Below are 17,550 nucleotides of genomic sequence, written 5' to 3' on the forward strand. Positions count from 1 at the left end.
TTTTGTCTCGGAGGTAAACAGAATTGATCCAGGAGACCAAATTGGAAAGGAACTTTAATGATCCCTGAAGTTTCTCTGAGCAACCTGGCATGCTAACCTTCTCTGTAAGTCTCGGCTCTCACATCTCCTACCTAGAATCCAAGTTCAGCACACAGCTGGTTTTTTTTTTTCTGACCATCTTTCCTGCTGTTTTACATCCTAATAAGTGATTGTCTTGCACACCTGCCAAGCCTGCATGCCCCTCTTCCTCCAGTGTTGATGATCCTTTAATACCCTGGAAGGCACTTCCCTTTTTTTGCCCATCCTGAAGGCCTCCAGCTGGGGATGGACACCTTGGATCTATTCCCCAAGTATATTTTGCTTTGCTTGTGAAATTATTCAACAAAACCCACAGTCCCACTTCTTGTCATTGTTTTCTGGGTGACTGGATTCACCCTTTGAACTGTCTGCCCTTTCCTTCTATCTGAATAGTGGCCCCTGAGAGGTGGCTCTAACCTTTCCTGAGAGGCCTTAACCCAATTTCCTTGTCCTTAAGAAACCATCCGGTTCTTCTATCATGATTTTGTGTAGACATCTCTACTGCCTGCTGGTAACACTGGCTGAGTGCTAGAATTCAGAAAGGGATCATGTGGTTTTACACTTGTTCATGTTTCAAATTCTGTCACAGGTTTGGACGGCTGTAGTTCAAAGGGGAAATAGCAAGCAACATCTTTCTATGTAACCACTCAGCGGACGCTAACTAAGCAACTACTGTTTGTCAGACAGCGTGCTGAGCATTGGGAATAAAAGGCAACAGAGATGAGCTACCCCAGAGACTACATTTCCCAACATCCTCCAGGTTCTGTCTCCAGTGTACACAATATGTCTAGGAGGCCTTTGTCACCGGCCTAGAACCATGGCTAGTACTGTGTCTATAGTGAATTTTACTCTGAGTGTTTAAATATGGAAGTCTTCTGAAGCCCGGGGTTACTTTTTTCACTATCTGACCCACCAAGCTCATTCCACACACTGGGATTCCACCCTTGTCTCTTGAAAATGTGACTTAGGTTCTCATTGGCTAAAAATACTCTTCTAAGAGGTCCTATATCAGGTCTGTAGACTTCACAAGGGAAAGGCTAACCCTATCCCATGATTCTCCTGTATGTCTACATTTTTGACATAGTTCCACATTTTAAGCAGATACTCCATAATGAATCTCCATTGTTTGATCTTTCCATTTTCAATTAGTCAACTTCCTAGAAAGACATGCTGACATTCATTTTATATTTGATGCTCAGCCGAACCTAACGAGAAAGGTAAATCTGCTGCCATTGCATTAAACGCTACATAAAAAGCAGGTACCAACCTTGAGTGCCGCAGTGATCCCAAGGTTGTTGACGCATCAGTTTAGAACACTGCATACATTTCTCATTAAGATCGTAGGACATCCCCAGACTGGCCTGTTCAAGAGTGCTTAACTCACTGAGTGACTAGACTCTGAGGCTGGGCTTAGAGGCTCCCACTTCCTCCTCCTCCTCCTCCTCCTCCTCCTCCTCCTCCTCCTCCTCCTCCTCCTCCTCCTCCTCCTTCTCCTCCTCCTCCTCATCTAAACAGGATTTTGGGTGCACACTATCATATGTGACGTGGGCATCACATTTGGCTCGCCTTTACCACATCTGTTTTCCCCACAGACGACAAACCCAGGAGCACAAAGACTTGTTCACTGTCACATCCTTACACAAGACAAGACACATAGTGACTAGTCAGCAAGTATCTGGTTTGTATTGAGTTAAATTCTAGCTGAAATAATAAGGATGTTGGGAATGCACAGACAGTGCCTTTGAATCCAGTGTCACCACAAACCAGCTGTGGGATCTCGATGGAAACGTCACAATTCTCTGAATTTGTCAACTGTAACTATGAAGTTACTGATGGTAACACATAATGGGTTTCCTTTTTTGTTTCCTCTTACTGGAGAGCAACTCCTAAAAAATGTGTTTGATGTTTCCTTGGTGAAAAACACCCAGTTGTTTATCTAACACCAAGTGGTCAGGCTGAGATCACCTACATAAAAGTAACATTATACATACTGAGCAGTTATTATTTATATATCTAGGGACATTAATGCATATACACATCTATATGTAATAACAAAGAAAAATTCATGAATCTTAATGAGAGCAAGAGGGTTGCAAGGGAGATGCTGGATGGAAGGAAGGGGGCAAATGATATACTTTTTTTTTTTAAAAAAAAAACTACCATAAAACAAATAAACATACTTGTTTATTTAGTTGATAATGTCTGTACAGTATTAGTTGAGGTTCTGATAGCAGGAGAATTGGTGTTTGATATCAGGGCTGTCCAGCAGCTTTTAGGAACATGTGGGTTCTGTTTCTAGATTTATTTATGTCTATTAGATGCTGATTGGAGGCAGTGCACTCAACATATTTTCCAAAGAATGTTGGATTTCATTTGTCTTCATACTTTTCCATCTAAGTGTTGGTGACTTCAGGTGAGTGAGATGCTCTGGGATGGTCCCCAAATGTTGGGTTTATTTGAACTCAATCTTTAGTTTTAATTATTCATACATGGCTTTATATTAAACTTTATGATAGGGCCATGTAGTAAAATATTAATATGCTATGTAGAACCAAACACAATATCAAGAACTTTATATATGAAAATATAACAAAGAGCTTTTGCCTCGGTCCTATAGTTAAGTGTTACTGATGAACAAAATGGAGGCTTAAGTGGTTCAATAGTCCCCAGCTACAGAGCAATTCTGTGGCCGAGCCAGAATTTAATCTGTCTTGATCTAAACCTTTCGCCCTGCATCTCATCAAGGGTAAATAAAAACAGAGAGGTCCCTTATCTCTCCAGTGTGTTCATGAAAACACTTCTGGCATATTAACTGGAAAAGCAGAATACAAATGTCTGCAAGCTGCATGGGGGAGTCTGCAGGCAGAAGGACCTGAGCAGACCACGGAAGCATGGGAAGCTGTGGACCCAAAGCTTTCATAGATATGAGCTCATTTTCATTGCTGGTAGTGCTTGCACAATAGATGATAGATGTTTTTCAAAAGAATTCCCTGCATAATTTAGAGGTGTAATCTGAATGGATAAAGAGATGGCTGACTTGGCTCGCTATTGCAGTTTATACCACACATTTTTTCCCCGGGGGACCAGAGATGTAAGAATGCTGGCAAGGATGATACTGTTTATGTCTCTGAAGACAAGAGTCAGAAAACCAATCTCTGCAAAAGTGAAATATTTTTTCCTGCGGATAGAGCTTGTCCTTAGAGAAAAGGGGGTGCCTTCATATCTGGGTATAAGAACTACATGATCCAGTGAAGGTCAGAGAGGAATAATTATAGTATCCCTAAAGTACTCCCCATTTCTGATTATTAATATATTTGAATTCTTTCCTGGAAGACAAGGTGCAATGCCCCATTCTTATAGTTGTGTGGTAAAAACTGAAACTAAGGTGGTACATACAAGAAAAAGGTTGCTAGCATCTTTAATCTTAACAGATGTCTGGCAAACCTTTTATTTGGGCATCAAATTCTAATTGTTAAAATATCTAGTAGACTTGGGCAATCCTCTTTGGCTTATCTGCTCATTCTTTTATTGGCCTGTCTCTTTCTGTCCATCACCGACAGGTGATGTATCTATGTATGTGTTTGGCGATTACTAATATCTGAGAGTGAAGCTGAAGCACTTTCTGGGAGCTCTGAGCATCAATTCTGAGAAGCAGATAGGGTTGGCTTTTATGTCCCATCCTCCCATGTTATGTTCTAATGCGAGAGAGTCAAAGACAACCCCTGGCTTTAGGAGTCCCTACTATAGCAATATTGTTGGCTAAAGTGGCAGATGCTAGAGGATATTCCCTGAGGTGCTGATTTACAACAGATGTTGTTTTGACCATCTCATTTTCATAGGTATGTGTGTATGTGGGGGGCAAAATAACCTAAGGTCTCAAAACACGAAAGGCAGATAACTACTGAACACTGAAACTCTCCAAGAAACTTTTAATGTTCTTCCAGGAATGAACACATGGGTTTGGCTCAGTAAAAACTTGATTATAGTCATCAGTTAGGTTGACCTGTTGCTGATTGAGCATTCAGAAGAAAGATTTCCTTGCCCCTGAGCTGGTTAGGGAAGGACTGGAGCCATGCATTAAATGTTAGAACAGTGTCTTGATCTTTGCAGGCCTTGTGGGTGTTGCTACAGCCTCTGTTTTATCGGTCTTTTGCTTGTAAATTTTGTTTCCATTTCTTTTGGGTGGGGTTGGAGGGTTGCTTGTTTGTATGTTTCTTGTTTGTTTGTTTTTTTTTTTTTTGCTTTTGTATCTTTTGTTTGTTTATCAAGGAGAGAGAACATAAAGTTGGGTGGGTAGAGAGGTGGGGAGGACCTGGGATGAACTGAGGTAGAGAAAAACATGATCAAGATATATTGAATGAAAAAATATTTCAATTAAAAAATCCCTAAACTGTTTTTATTTTGAAGTAGGAACACTGAAGACATAGCTAGAAATGAAGCAGCTACGTTTTTACATTAAAAATAAAAGAGGCCCAAGAAAGCATTAATAAAATTAGAAAAATTTCAATACATCAGGAAAAATAAAACTACATTCCCAAATTTGCTTTCCCAAATCTACTGTAGGTATATGAGTTGATCACAGAGAGAAGATAAAATAGCGGAAAAGGTGCACACTTCCTAAATGCAGCAGAGGGAGCTGGGTGAGAACGGTACTCTTGGTAATAAGGTGGGACTTGTAATATGATTTTAAAAAAATACAGCCACAGTTTGGAGGTAGAGAAAAAAAGCACATGACACATGTCAATCCTAAGATGAAAACACCCTCTTTGCGGGATCAGGAGGAAGAGACATTGCACCTCTCCAAACAAGGAGAAATGCCTTTGTCTGCAAGGCTTGCTTTTCAGCACCAGGGACAGAGCACAGCAGTTCTGTAAAGTCTGTAAAGACTTGGTTTTCTGGGGAAGGCTTTCAACACATCCTTTCTAAACCTAGAGAGCAATGGTGATGTGTTTGTGTAAGTGTGGAGGAAATATAATTGTTTTTCGGTGGTTTTTTAAATTTATTTATTTATTTTTTGCCTTTTCTGACCACTTCTCATGCACTTGAGATGGGCATCCTTCTTCAGTTTTGTTCTGAGTTCAGGGCTATAATTCTAAAGCCTTCTTTTGCTGGCGATCTCTTTACTGGTGTAATCGATCCCTAAGTGGGTTAGTTAGTGAGAGTGCTGAGTTCTTCCGGGATATAGTGTACCTAGATGTCTCCTGACTCCAGGCTTGAAGTCAGATCTGCCTAACTAGAGGGGAAATTGTAGCAAGAACCTGTTGTGAAATGAGACAGCCATAGGGTTTTAATTTGGGGGGTTCCTGCTGTGAGAACTCCATCAGCCATCTCTGAATGAGTTGTTGATATCTATGTTCTGCTCCTGAAGGCCGGTGGGATGATTAGGGGTATTTTCACTGTAGGAAAGAGAGAAGATTGTGTTGATTTTTCTTCCCCATCTTTTGTGTGAGGTCAAACTGTGTTTAGATAGCAACTTGTATCACAAATAATAAAAACCCAGAGACAGAAATTGGGGTTCAATCTGAAAAACAGAAAAACAAAGCAGCCAAGCCACTAGAGAAGTCTTACCTCTACCAAGGCTGGGCAACAATAAACTAAGCAGACTAAGCCTCTCTCTTCTCTCATTTTATATTCCCTCTAGTGCTGAGATTAAAGGCATTATGTCTGTGACTCCCTAGTACTGGGATTAAAGACATAGGCCACCACCATCTGGATTTGTTTCTCCACTGATCTTGTGTAGCCCAGAGTAGCCTTGAACTCACAGAGATCCATCTGCCTGCCTCCCATACCCTGAGATTAGAGGTGTGTGTCATCATTACCTGACCTCTAGTGGCCTTAACTTTGCTTCTGGACTTCAGGCAAGATTTATTTATTGAAATACAAATAATACATCACTACCACAGCAGCTTAAAAAAAAAAAAAAACAAAGGCAAACAAAATCCCCGTGTTCCCTAAAGGTTCCCTGTTCTTCACTCTGTTTCAATTTTCTCATTCAAAGAAAAAAAAACACTCCTCATTCTCTCCACCATTACTATTGCCCTCCTAATAGATCCCTAATTAATTATAGAAGATCAGTATCTACTTGATAGAAATCCTCACAATTACTTATTATGTGCGAGCTACTCCTGCTAGATGTCGAACCTAAAATAATGACATAAACCCGGCTTCTATTCTCAAAAGAATTATCTGATGACTCACGATCTACTTGTTCAGGAGTGTGAGGGGGCAGGCAGGGGTGGGAATATTATAACCAGCTTCTCAGAGGAAGTCTGTTTTCTTAGTCCCCTCACCAAGGGCTGCATTGTAACAGGAGAGTTAGCTTTGAGTCAAGGATGTGTTCCTTGCTATGGAGCTTCAGATGTCAGAGTTCCAGGTATGTCTGGAATATGGGAGGATCTTGCTGATGTCAGCCGGCACCCACACAGGTACCACAGTGTGACTAAAACTGTGCAAGGAGTGGAGACAAAAGTTGATGATAAAAAGGGCAAGAAGGAAAACTGAGTGGAGATGAAGCTCAATACTCAGCAGGAGGCTAGAGAGACGGGAGAGCAGCCTTGATGTGAGACAGGAGACTCACTGGGAGGTGGGGTGTGGAGGCATGGAAACCCCACCTTTCATAGCTTTCTGGATAAGGAGTTTCAAAGGCTTTCAGCATCATGAAGTTCTTTTGTTATCCTGTTCCCATGGATGCATGCTTTTTCAAAATTATCATCTACCCACCAAGCAGCATGTATTAAATATTGAGTAATTTGTTTACTCATTAATAAAAATCAATGCTACATAAGCACTATTCTGAGTTTTCTGACCACCAAGGTTAAACAGGTTGCCTTGTTCATTGTGTTCGCTCATTACAATGAATCTTGACATTTTCAGCAGCCCATGCAAGAATATTGATGAGGAATGAGTATGCAATTCTGTTAACTTTCTGGGACTATTACAAATAACCTAATCTAACCTACAGAGCCCCATTTTTATGGTAGAGAGCTCAGAGGAACCCATGGCTGCAGGGCCATTTGCTCTTTTGATTAGTTTGCATTTAAGTTTTAAGAATTTATATTTCAGAGCAGCTTAGATAAAGAAGCCTGGAGTATTTGGACATAAATGGTTAATCAGCATCAACATATGAAACAAATAATTGAAACTAATAATTGCTTAAATAACTATTTAAAGATGAATAGTGCATTAGCTAATACTCAATTACTACTCAATTCTTGTGTGATTGTATTGATTATCTTTTTACTGGAGGGAATTTTCTTTTTAGTAGGCTTGATTTGTGTGAGACGGGCTTTCAAATTAAGTCTGTCTATGCCTGTTGCCTTGCCCAGGGAATTCTGAAATGGATAGCAAGAAGCGCAGCCTCAAATTAGAAGTCTGATGAACCTGTTCTTAGAGTGAAACAGTTGGGATTGCAGATCCCCTGGTCATGTAATACTTGTTATTCTTTATTGTGGATAAGCTGTCAACTTTACAAGATTATTCCTCCTCCTCCTCCTCCTCCTCCTCCTCCTCCTCCTCCTCCTCCTCCTCCTCCTCCTCCTCCTCTTGTTGTTGTTGTTTTCTCCTCCTACATTTATACAATGTCTCACCATATAGCTCTGGCTGTCCTGGAACTCAATATGTAGGCCAGGATGGCCTTGAACTCAAAGAGATCTACCTGCCTCTGCCTCCCAAGTGCTGGAATTAAAGGCTTGCATCACTATACCCAAAGGCAACAAGATTCTTGATTTGGGGTCATTTACTTTGCTGCTTTGTTTGGATATGATAAATAGTGAAGTTTGGCTATAATTAGCTAGCACAGGAAACAATGGAGCCTTGTAACCAGAAAGACAAGAATTCTCCTCCGGCTCTATCACCAGAGCCCTGTGCCTGGACCAGCTATATACATCTCTGTTTCCTCTCTTGTACCATGGGAAGAACCAATGTAGCAAATATGCAAGCTTGTTCTCAGGATTCACAGATATGGAGTGCCTACAATGCCTGGTGCATACCAACTGCTCGGTATAAACCGAATGATAGATAATAAGTGGAATGGATCCCATTTTCCACTTTAAAATAAGATGGTACTTAACTCTGGCATGTTTGTCAAGATGCATTGAGATAATTGTGTAGCGTACAGCCCATTGCCTGAAATGCAGTCAGAATTTAACAAATGATAGATGTGGTCTTTATTCAGTCCCAGTATGTGACTCTTATTTTGTAGAACAGAGCACAAATTAGAGCTTGTCTGATGTGCATACTGGCATATGTAGCTTCATGTCTCTGGGATTCATTCATCAGCATTAAGATGTTAGAGTTACATGTTTAGAAAGGTTTGAAATATTTTTTTTTGCTTCTCTAGACTAAAGGTTGGAGATTCCAGTGTGTCTTAATAAAAACCCTCAAAAAACAGCATTCAAGATCTGCATAAAAGCATGCATTTGCTCTAAGCACAGAGAGGTTTGCATTGTTGTTGAAAGTGATGGTTTTGTTTTGTGTGTGTGTGCGTGTGTGTATGTGTGTATGTGTGTGTAAATCTGTCAGGAAATGGAAGCTAAAAGCATTTGGTAAATGGAATAAAACATTTAGTAACTGTGCCTTTTAAAAAAAAGAAAAGTTAACTCACATTGCTTTAAACTTCTGTCAGGTGAGTGATGTTAACGGTAAAGACCAGTGTGTGAGCCCCCGGGTTACATCTGTAGCCCCAGTGTGGGTGGGAGATCTCAGAGCAAGGGACAGGGAACCCACAGCACTTCACCACCCTGAAAGGGACAATGAGGGCTGCCACAGTGCATTGCAGCCCCTGAGATGGATCTACTGTCTCCTGGGAGTTCATTTTCTTAGTGGTACAGGCTGCCCTTTGTCACTCAGTCACAGAGAAAAGAGTTATCTTTCTTCTAGTGTCAACTATTGTGAAAATTTTCAATGAGCCCTAGCAAGGAAAAATTTTCCATTGGCTATCATATCTATATATCCCTCTTTCTCCTTCTCAGGCATCAGTATTAACAATTTCATGCATTTCCCCAGAAGTTTTGGTAAAAAGTGAGATATCTTTTTATAAAGTGGTGCATTGCAGTCAATTACAGAATGCACCAAGAGTCTCTTTCCAAATCAAGGTGTATTTACTGCCTAGTCCATTGTACAGATTAGATACCATTCATTGAATGGCTCTGCTGACTTAGGACTCTTATATGACTTACTACCCGAGGACATAATCAGGGGGATATTTTACAAACACACTTGTGCGTGAATGTATATATTAGGATGCGCTTCAGATAGATAGGTAGATGGTGGGTAACTGCAAGCCTGGACTGAACTCAAGCAGGCCAGGACTAGAGGGGACAAGCCTGGACTTGAATCAGGCAGGTTGGGACTGGAACTGGGTAGGCTGAGACTGGGACTTGGATTGACATCTCTTTAATGTGTGACCAAATCCAGAGCCTCGTTTTCCTCGTCTGAACATCTGGAATATAGAAGCATTGCCTTTCTTTCACGGGTGCATGCAGGACTCCCCTGCTCACTGGAGACTGGGTACCCGCATGCTAGAGAGTGTTGAGCTGCACCACAGTAAGCTTTGCACTTAGGGGTGGCAGATTGAGCAAATATCTTCAAAGTATCAGAAGAATGTGCAGTGAAGTAAAACCTCAGAAAACATTTGCTGTCTGGGTTAGAACTAGGCAGAATTTCCCAGAACAGCTGTGGCAGTGCGGAGGCGTTGCATCTAATGTTTAGATAAGGAAACTGAGGCCCAGAGAGCCAAGGTTGTTTAGGGCAGAGACGGACAAGGGAAGAACATGGCTAGTGGCCACTCTGCAGTCTCTGCCATGACACATTGTTTGCCAAGGCACTGCTTAGACTGTTGAAGACAGTTGCAGTTGAATCTTGGAGGGCTGAAGGCAGCATCACACTTGGAACCAATGGAAGAACTTGGACCAGTTTGAAAAGACCCTGGACCTGTGTAGATCATTCTCAGACAAGTCATTGAACTAGCTAATAATCCTGATGGTTTACAGAGGAGAGCCTTATAGTAAGTAAACTGAGAACTTTAATGAGTTGCCAAGTCTACACGTATAGGCCTTGATATGTAGTGAGACCTCAAACCATGTTAGCTGGCAATGTCAGAATTAGAGCCCATGTCTTTTTTCCCCCTTCGTTTGACCATATCCTTTGCTACTGACTCTAGATCTCTCTTCCCACAAAATGCTAGTTTCAGTACAATTCTCAGACATACATTGTCCAAATTTTACCCAGAAAATGGGCAGTCACCCTGTGAAGCCACAGATGTAGCAATGCTGCCCCCCTTAACCCTGACCTCTACCGCACTGAGCCCCCTCTACCTGCGACTCCTTCTGCAGCTTGCATTCCAAAGTCAGGTGTTGATCCAGCAAACTCTTTGAGGATAGCATCTAATTAAAATAGGAGGAAAAGGGAGAAACTACCAAATCAAACCTCAAATTCATGAAAAATCGTATCTCTAGTGGTGGCCAAAGGTAGTGAGACATGAGTTTGTGCTAGAGGATAACTATAGCTATGACTATCTCTTTTAAGTTGGGGATTTTCTTTTCAAGTGAGTGCGATTTTAAGAATGAAATTGGAAAGGCTCCTATTTAAGAACACAGCTAAAAAAGATGCTAGCAGCCACGTATTACAACTGTCCCTGGGAGGATGCATTCATATTATCTCTCTCTCTCTCTCTCCCTCTCCCTCCCCCCCCTCTTTCTCCATTTAGATTTAATGCTGTATATATGATCTCTTGTCCTTCATCTTGTCTCTAGCCCCAGCCTTTGGGGGTGGGGTATGGTACTGGGGAGACATATGAGTCCCCGAAGCACTTTGGCCTGAATGGATGAGCTCTGGGTTCAGTGAAAGACTGTCTCAAATAATAAAGTGATAAAATAAAAAAGAAAGTTATTGAGAAACCTTCTGGCCTTTATGGGTACAAACACATATGTGCACACACAATGCAGACTCCCACTGCAATGCATAAATACATACATAGATAAATAATCCACATACACATAGATACATGTGTAGGTACACATGGATACACATATACATGCACACATATATACACATACACATATAAACACATACATGCACATAAACACAAAGAAATAGGAATTGATCGTGGCTTGCAACTCAGATGAAAGGGCATGCATGTGTTTAAAACTTTTAAATATTAAAAATTGATCAAACCATAATTATAATCTAAAGGTCAGGCAGAATGGTAGGCCAAGTGGGCCTGATGAGGAAGAGAGTGAAGTACTCATCTTTCAAGCCAGACATGTAACACAGAAGGCCACCGTCAGGTTCAACAGGAATTCTGGACAAATGGCGTCTGTGGTGCCTATTAGCATACCAAAATGCAGCAGGCCTCCAGGCTCTCTCGTCAGCACAAATACCTGTTAAAGTCCATGCTGGCATCCTGGCTTTTCTCACCCTGCCCCTACCATAAACTTCTCCAACTCACTGGCTTCCCTTCCCCCAGTCTCTCAATTCCTCTATAGCCATATGCTGTCGTGGTCCCCACCCTCTTTTGTCCTTCTCTCTTGCTCCCTACTCTCTTGCTCTCCCCTCTTTTGGTCTCCTGTGGCCTCACTCTCTTCATCTTCTCTCCCCGTCTCCCCCACCCTCTCTCATGGCCTGTCCAGCCTGAAAGTCATGTTCAGTTTGCTGCTTTCTCTGTTCTGGACTCCTTTAGAAGCCTCTGACTGTTTTTTTTCCCTCATATCTACAATAAAATCGTACCCCTTGCCCATACCTTGGAGGACTGATGTCCTTGGTGTAAATAGCTGGGAGATGGGGGAAAAAAACTGTTTTAAAATGGAAATGTAAGCCTGTACTAGGTGACATACTCAGACATACCAGAGTCACAACTGTAGCAACTGGAATAGTGAGGAGTCGGTGGTAAAGGAGAGACCCAGTATTTCATTGTTTTGTTTGAAATAGATTTTTTTTAGAAATTCTAAAAACTATATGCATTTTTAATTTTCATAAAAATCATTAACATTTTAGATAGCTACCCATTGTAAGTGTTCAGCATCCCTTGTCTCAAAGTAGAATTGTCAAAGTGTTAAAAAAAAATCAGGTTATGCATCTACAAGCTGGCATATGTCAAGGTTTTATTTCACTGATGAAATAGGAAACAAGACAAATAAGAAACAAGTTGCTTAAAAGCATCTGAACCCTGGTGCCTGGAGAGATGGCTCACTGGTTAAGAGCATTTCCTGCCTTTCAGAGGACCTGGGTTCAGTTCCCAGCATCCAGACTGTGACTTATGATCTTCTGTTCTACATCCCCTTCTGCCTTCCAAGGGCACCAGCCTTCACATACACCGAGACACACATAAATAAAAATAAAATAAATCTTTAGGAAAAGGATAGAGCCCTGATCTTTTGTGAGAGAAGAGTTGGAACGTTGCCACCGGGTCTCAGGCAGGTGATGTTAGCACAGAGTAATAACGCCATATCCTTTTCCAAAGCAATGAACCGACACCAAATGCTATCTTTCACGTGGTGGCCTCTCACCCCTGTAGAATTCTCAAGCTCTGCAGAGAAATAAACGTTTGCTATCTAATCAGCTGTGGATGGTCTGTCGGAACTGTATTTCCCGAGAGAGGACCCTCGGTTGATTTTTATCAGAAATGTTCTATTAAAGTGTCATGTAATCCTTGTTTTGCTTTCTTTTTCAAGTTTTGTGTATTTATTTTTTCTTGCATATTTGCCATGAATCTAACCTCGAAAGCCAATGAGACACTATTAACCTGCTGCCTGCTCTGACCTGAGAAGACTCCCCCTGTCAAAAGGGCTGTGGTGACACATGCCTTTATCCCAGCACTCTAGAGGCAGAGGCAGGCAGATCTCTGAATTCAAGGCTAGTCTGGGCTATAGAGTGTGTTCCAGGACAGCCAGGGCTACACAGAGAAACCCTTTATCAAAAAACAACCAACCAAACAAGGGGAGATGGGTGTCCACATGAATGAAAGAGCAGTGTTTCAAACGTTCACACCAGAGGGAGAGTTTCCAGTTGGTTTCACAGATGGTTGAAAGAAAGACCAAAGGTTCCCTTCCTATAATTGGATTTGAGTTGTGATTCAGAGTTTTGTTTGGGTTCTCTTGATTTAAGCTCACCTCATAGATGATATGATCTCATGTTCTGGAGATACTGTTCTATATTTCAAAACACCAAAGGTTTCGGGTAACTCAGAAAGGTGGGTTGGTCCCACCCCAGCCTAGTCACCCCCAAATCTCTCCTCTTCCTACTGTGTTTGTGCAAGAGAGATCAATTAGAGTCCCTTCCAGAGATCATAGCTTATAATTATTAAAAGAAAAAAATCGCTGCAATTTGCAGTGTGTTTAGGTTGGGTGGATTAATTTCTTTGCCAGGGCCGTAATAGGAAGACTGATTTTGTCATTTCAATTACAAGGCACCATTTAGTTTGGGCCTGGAAGACACTTCCGTTGGGTTAGCCTCCACTTGCCTGGCACTGGAGCAATTAAGAGCGGCTGATTTGTGGCTGCACTTTTATGGTTTAGCACAGGTTTATCATCTTGAAGGTTTTCCATTTGCATAGAAGCTATACATTCTTTGGGTGACATTTCCATATCAGGCAGGGTTTATATTATGCATTGCCTCAGACTGTGCTTTCTGCTACGTGCAGGGAATCTGCAAGCTTGGGCAAGGGTGCTGATGCTGATGCAGACCAAGGGGATGTGGAGTCCCAGCAGCCACTCATTCCTTTTTGCAGGTGGACACTCCGAAACTCTGGGGATGGAGGGCTTTCCCTTAGTCCCTAATTGATGCTTCAAATCAGTAACCTCAAGTTTTTGATCTTGGCCACGTTCATACATATAGAAACTGCAACACAGAGAAGAAAAGCGATTTGCCCAAGGTCACCCAGCTCAGATTAGGAAAGGTGGGATGCAAAGTCACATCCAGAGTCCAGTCCACCTGATCTCAAAGCACTCTCTGAGACGGTCTCCTCCACCTGATCTCGGAACACTCCCTGTGACAGTCGCCGCAGTGGGGACTTTCAGAGAGAACGAATGGAAGGTGACGGGTTTGCACTTTAAATACCAAGCTTCCCGAACCGTCTAATTGATGCTCTTTGGACTAAAAAGAAATGGATGTTTAAAAGAAGCCAGGGTCAGGAGGTCTAGAGGAAAGGGGTACTTTTAATATCTATTTTTGTAAGGCAAGAGATGTAATTCTGGGGGAAAGTACACTGTGTGGAGGCCATTATATAAATTTGATGCAATTGTGAAGGAATGAAGAAAAGATAAAAGAGTAATGAATACACAGCCCTGAAGATCTTCTAAGAGAAGAAAGATCAGAAGTCACGGAAGGAACTAGAAGTTGGCCCAATTGAAAACAGTATCTCCATCTTGGCAGATGGGGGAGATTAATGAAGCCTCAGCAGCAGACAGAGATCTTGGACCCTGTCCTCACTGAAAAGTTTCTGCACCCCAATAACCTTCTCTACTGACACAAAAATCCACATCAGACCAAATCAAACCAAATTAGAAAAAGCCAAGGTTTAAAGGATACAAACACTCCCGAATGGCTTTCCAGTCCCCTAGAGAAGAGACAGGAGAGAAAGACCCAAAAACCATGTGTTTATTCTCTGGGGGACAGTTTAAATATCCTTTGGGGGTGATCTTGAACATCTCTGGGGAGGGATCATCATTTGGCGTGCTTTCAGGGAACAGAGTTTGGACTGAGGCAACTCCCAGGGATGGGGCTTGGGATGGAACTTCCACCCTAACATTCCAGACTCTTTGAATGTATGGATGCCAGGGGCTGGGGCAAAGCCTATACCCAAACACTCAGTGCTTCAGTGGGAGTGAAAAGAGGCAGGCTGGAGCCATACTGCTAGACTCAACATTTCCCCAAGTTCCTTCCTAAGTAACCCCCCAGACAAGTTCTGTAGCCTTTCTGAGCTCCCATCTCTTCAATCTGAAGAGTTGCAATCGTAATGTTGCTTATCTTGATGAGAGAATGGGTGTTTAGCTGAGTACAAGGTGTTTAGTTAGTACTCAAAAACATTAGTTCCCTGTGCTGTAACCATGAATGATATATTTATGTGATACAAACTATAGATGATGTATACAAGTGATGTCAGCAGAAAGAATTATAAAAATAAAGAAGTCAGGAGACGGTTTCCCTGTCCCTCCCACCCTTGGACCTTGGGAGGTTATGGGTGGAGAGTGGAGAGTTCAAGTCTAGACAAAGACTGAGGTCTGCCTTGGCTTGATGCAACCCAAAAGAATCTATGGTACACGTGATCTATATCTGGTCACTCCTGTCTGTGTCTTTGGAAGAGTGAGCTGACCCAGTGTCACAATATAACAATGATATTTCTCACTGCATTGCAGGCCTTTACCTATGACCACATCCAAGAGATCATGGTCCAGCTGCTGCGAACAGTGAACAGGACAGTCATCACGATGGGCCGTGATCACATTTTAATTGTGAGTAAACACTTCTTCCAGTCTAACAATCTTAAATTCTTTAAAGTCTCAGAGTGGATTTTTCTGGATACATTTGTTGAATGGCATTGCTTTGTTTTTTGCAATAAAGGATCAGGTTTTTCCCATATGAGTTGGAAGTGTATGAAAGTTACCTCAAGTTGTCAAATTAAAGTATGACTTAGGGTTTGACGAGTATACAAGCAGGAATGGGGTATCTCTAGTCAGCAGAGAGAAGGGAGAGAGGGCTTTTACAAGTGAACAAGGTAGAATGTTCCAGACTTGTCTACCTTTTCTCTTGGCCTTATTCAAGAGGTGCTTTGGCCCAGGGCTCTATGGGCTTGGTTTTCTAAGTGGTCTTACTGTGTGAACTCTGCCTATGTTAGATCTTAGGCAGTCGACAGACAGTCCATATATCTAGAAATTAACTCTAGCTACACTGTAGAATTTCTGGTGAATAAAGTCAGCATTCCTCAGGTACTTGTAAAACTGGTTCCCATCTGCCCAAAGGAATCACTCCTCTGGCCTCTGGCAGAAAGGACAAATGACTCCATTGGCATTCACCTGTGGTTGCTTATCAAAGCCTGTGTTGGCCTCCAGGCTTCCTGGGTCCCTACCTATGACTACTTGTTGTACACTTCAAAGCCCCTACACTAGAATCCCAGCATCCTGGCCTTTCTCTCTTCCCAGGCTTCTCTCCTCCCAGATACCCTTTATAAGGGCAAGATCCCTCTTCCCCCAGCCCCACTAGGCTGTTGTCTCCTCTTGCAGATAACCCTGGCCATGACTTGTTTATTTCTCTTTCTGCTTTGGACTCTTCCAGGATATTTTCACTCTTTTACCTACAACAAAAACCTTCCCTTAGCCATACCCTGGAGCGGTCACGTCAGCAGTCTCTTTACTGCACCTTCTCACACACAGAGTGTTAGGTTTAAATTCCTGGCCACTGGGGATCTGACACTGTGGCTGTAACAAGCTATCCAGGTTTATTCTGAGCACAGCATTCCTGGGAGGCCCCAGGGAAAGTTGAGGAGACCACGTGTTTGTTCTCTGAGAGGCAGTTTAAATACCCTGTGGGAGTTGTCTTGAGTATCTCTGGGGAGGGGTCATCAGTTGGTGGGCTTTTTCAGGGGTGGAGTTTGGACTGAGGCAGCTCCAGGGGAGGAGTTTAGGGTAGAGCTTCCACCTGAACATTCCAGACTCTTTGGATATATGGCTGCCAGGGGCTGGGGCGAAGCCTTCACCCAAGCATTTTAGACTCTTTGGGTATAGGGGCACTGGTTCATGTCTGGTTGCTTCCTGCAGACACAGGATGATGTGGGGAAGTGGAGAGTTGGGAATTAGTGGGCTCACACTTAGTGGGAGATGTGGCTGGAGAGGCATCCAGTTAACTGCAGTCCTGGAGACCTCAGGCATCTGTTTCTTGAGGGAGATGAGAAGGCAGGTTGCTAGGAGAAAAAATAGGTTGTTATTATCAGCCTTATGACAGGGCTAGCCGTGGGAAGGGTGATTAACTGCTAGAAAGAAGTGCCCTGGTTGTTCAGGAGAGACAAGGGTGAATAAGCAAGACATAAGAGCAGATATGCTTTTGAAAACCAGATTTCAGCTGCTGGGAAGGTGCCCATTTGATCCTGGAGAGGTGGTACCAATGGTGAAGTCCCAGGGGCTGGTTATTCTGAAGCAGGGAAGGCTGCTGCTCTGTGGTGTGACTATCTTGCCTCCCAAACAAAATAAAAAAAAAAAAAAACAACATCAACAACAACAACAAAAAAAAAACCGGTCACTAACACTGTGGTCTCTCCCCATCTTGCTTTAAGTAGGGTTCATACTCTGAGACCCTAACAGGGAACCAGTTCCTAGCAGAGATGGGCACTCCCAGCCATGCCGCTCCTCTGGTCAAACCCACTGGCAGTTTCTCATCTCAGGTAGAAAGAAGATTCAAACCACTGTCCTCTCTGGATGCCTCTACCTCTTGTTCGTTCCCTTACATGTTCCTCCTATACATGAAACAAAATTCTACTTGGTGTCT

At 42.5% G+C, this 17,550-nt stretch overlaps 1 protein-coding gene across 1 annotated transcript in view; it reads left to right on the forward strand.

Annotated features, from left to right (window-relative positions):
• Dock2 (dedicator of cytokinesis 2) overlaps positions 1-17,550 on the forward strand; it is a 398,899-nt gene that overhangs the window by 167,590 nt on the left and 213,759 nt on the right. Inside the window, exon 27 of the mRNA XM_050138695.1 lies at positions 15,429-15,524. Coding sequence (XP_049994652.1) covers positions 15,429-15,524 — 96 coding nt within the window. The remainder of the gene's footprint in view (positions 1-15,428; positions 15,525-17,550) is intronic.

The sequence above is a fragment of the Alexandromys fortis genome, unplaced genomic scaffold (genome assembly GCF_014885135.2).
Source record: "Alexandromys fortis isolate MF-2015 unplaced genomic scaffold, M_Fortis_MF-2015_v1.1 scaffold_11, whole genome shotgun sequence".
Taxonomy (NCBI): Eukaryota; Metazoa; Chordata; class Mammalia; order Rodentia; family Cricetidae; genus Alexandromys; species Alexandromys fortis.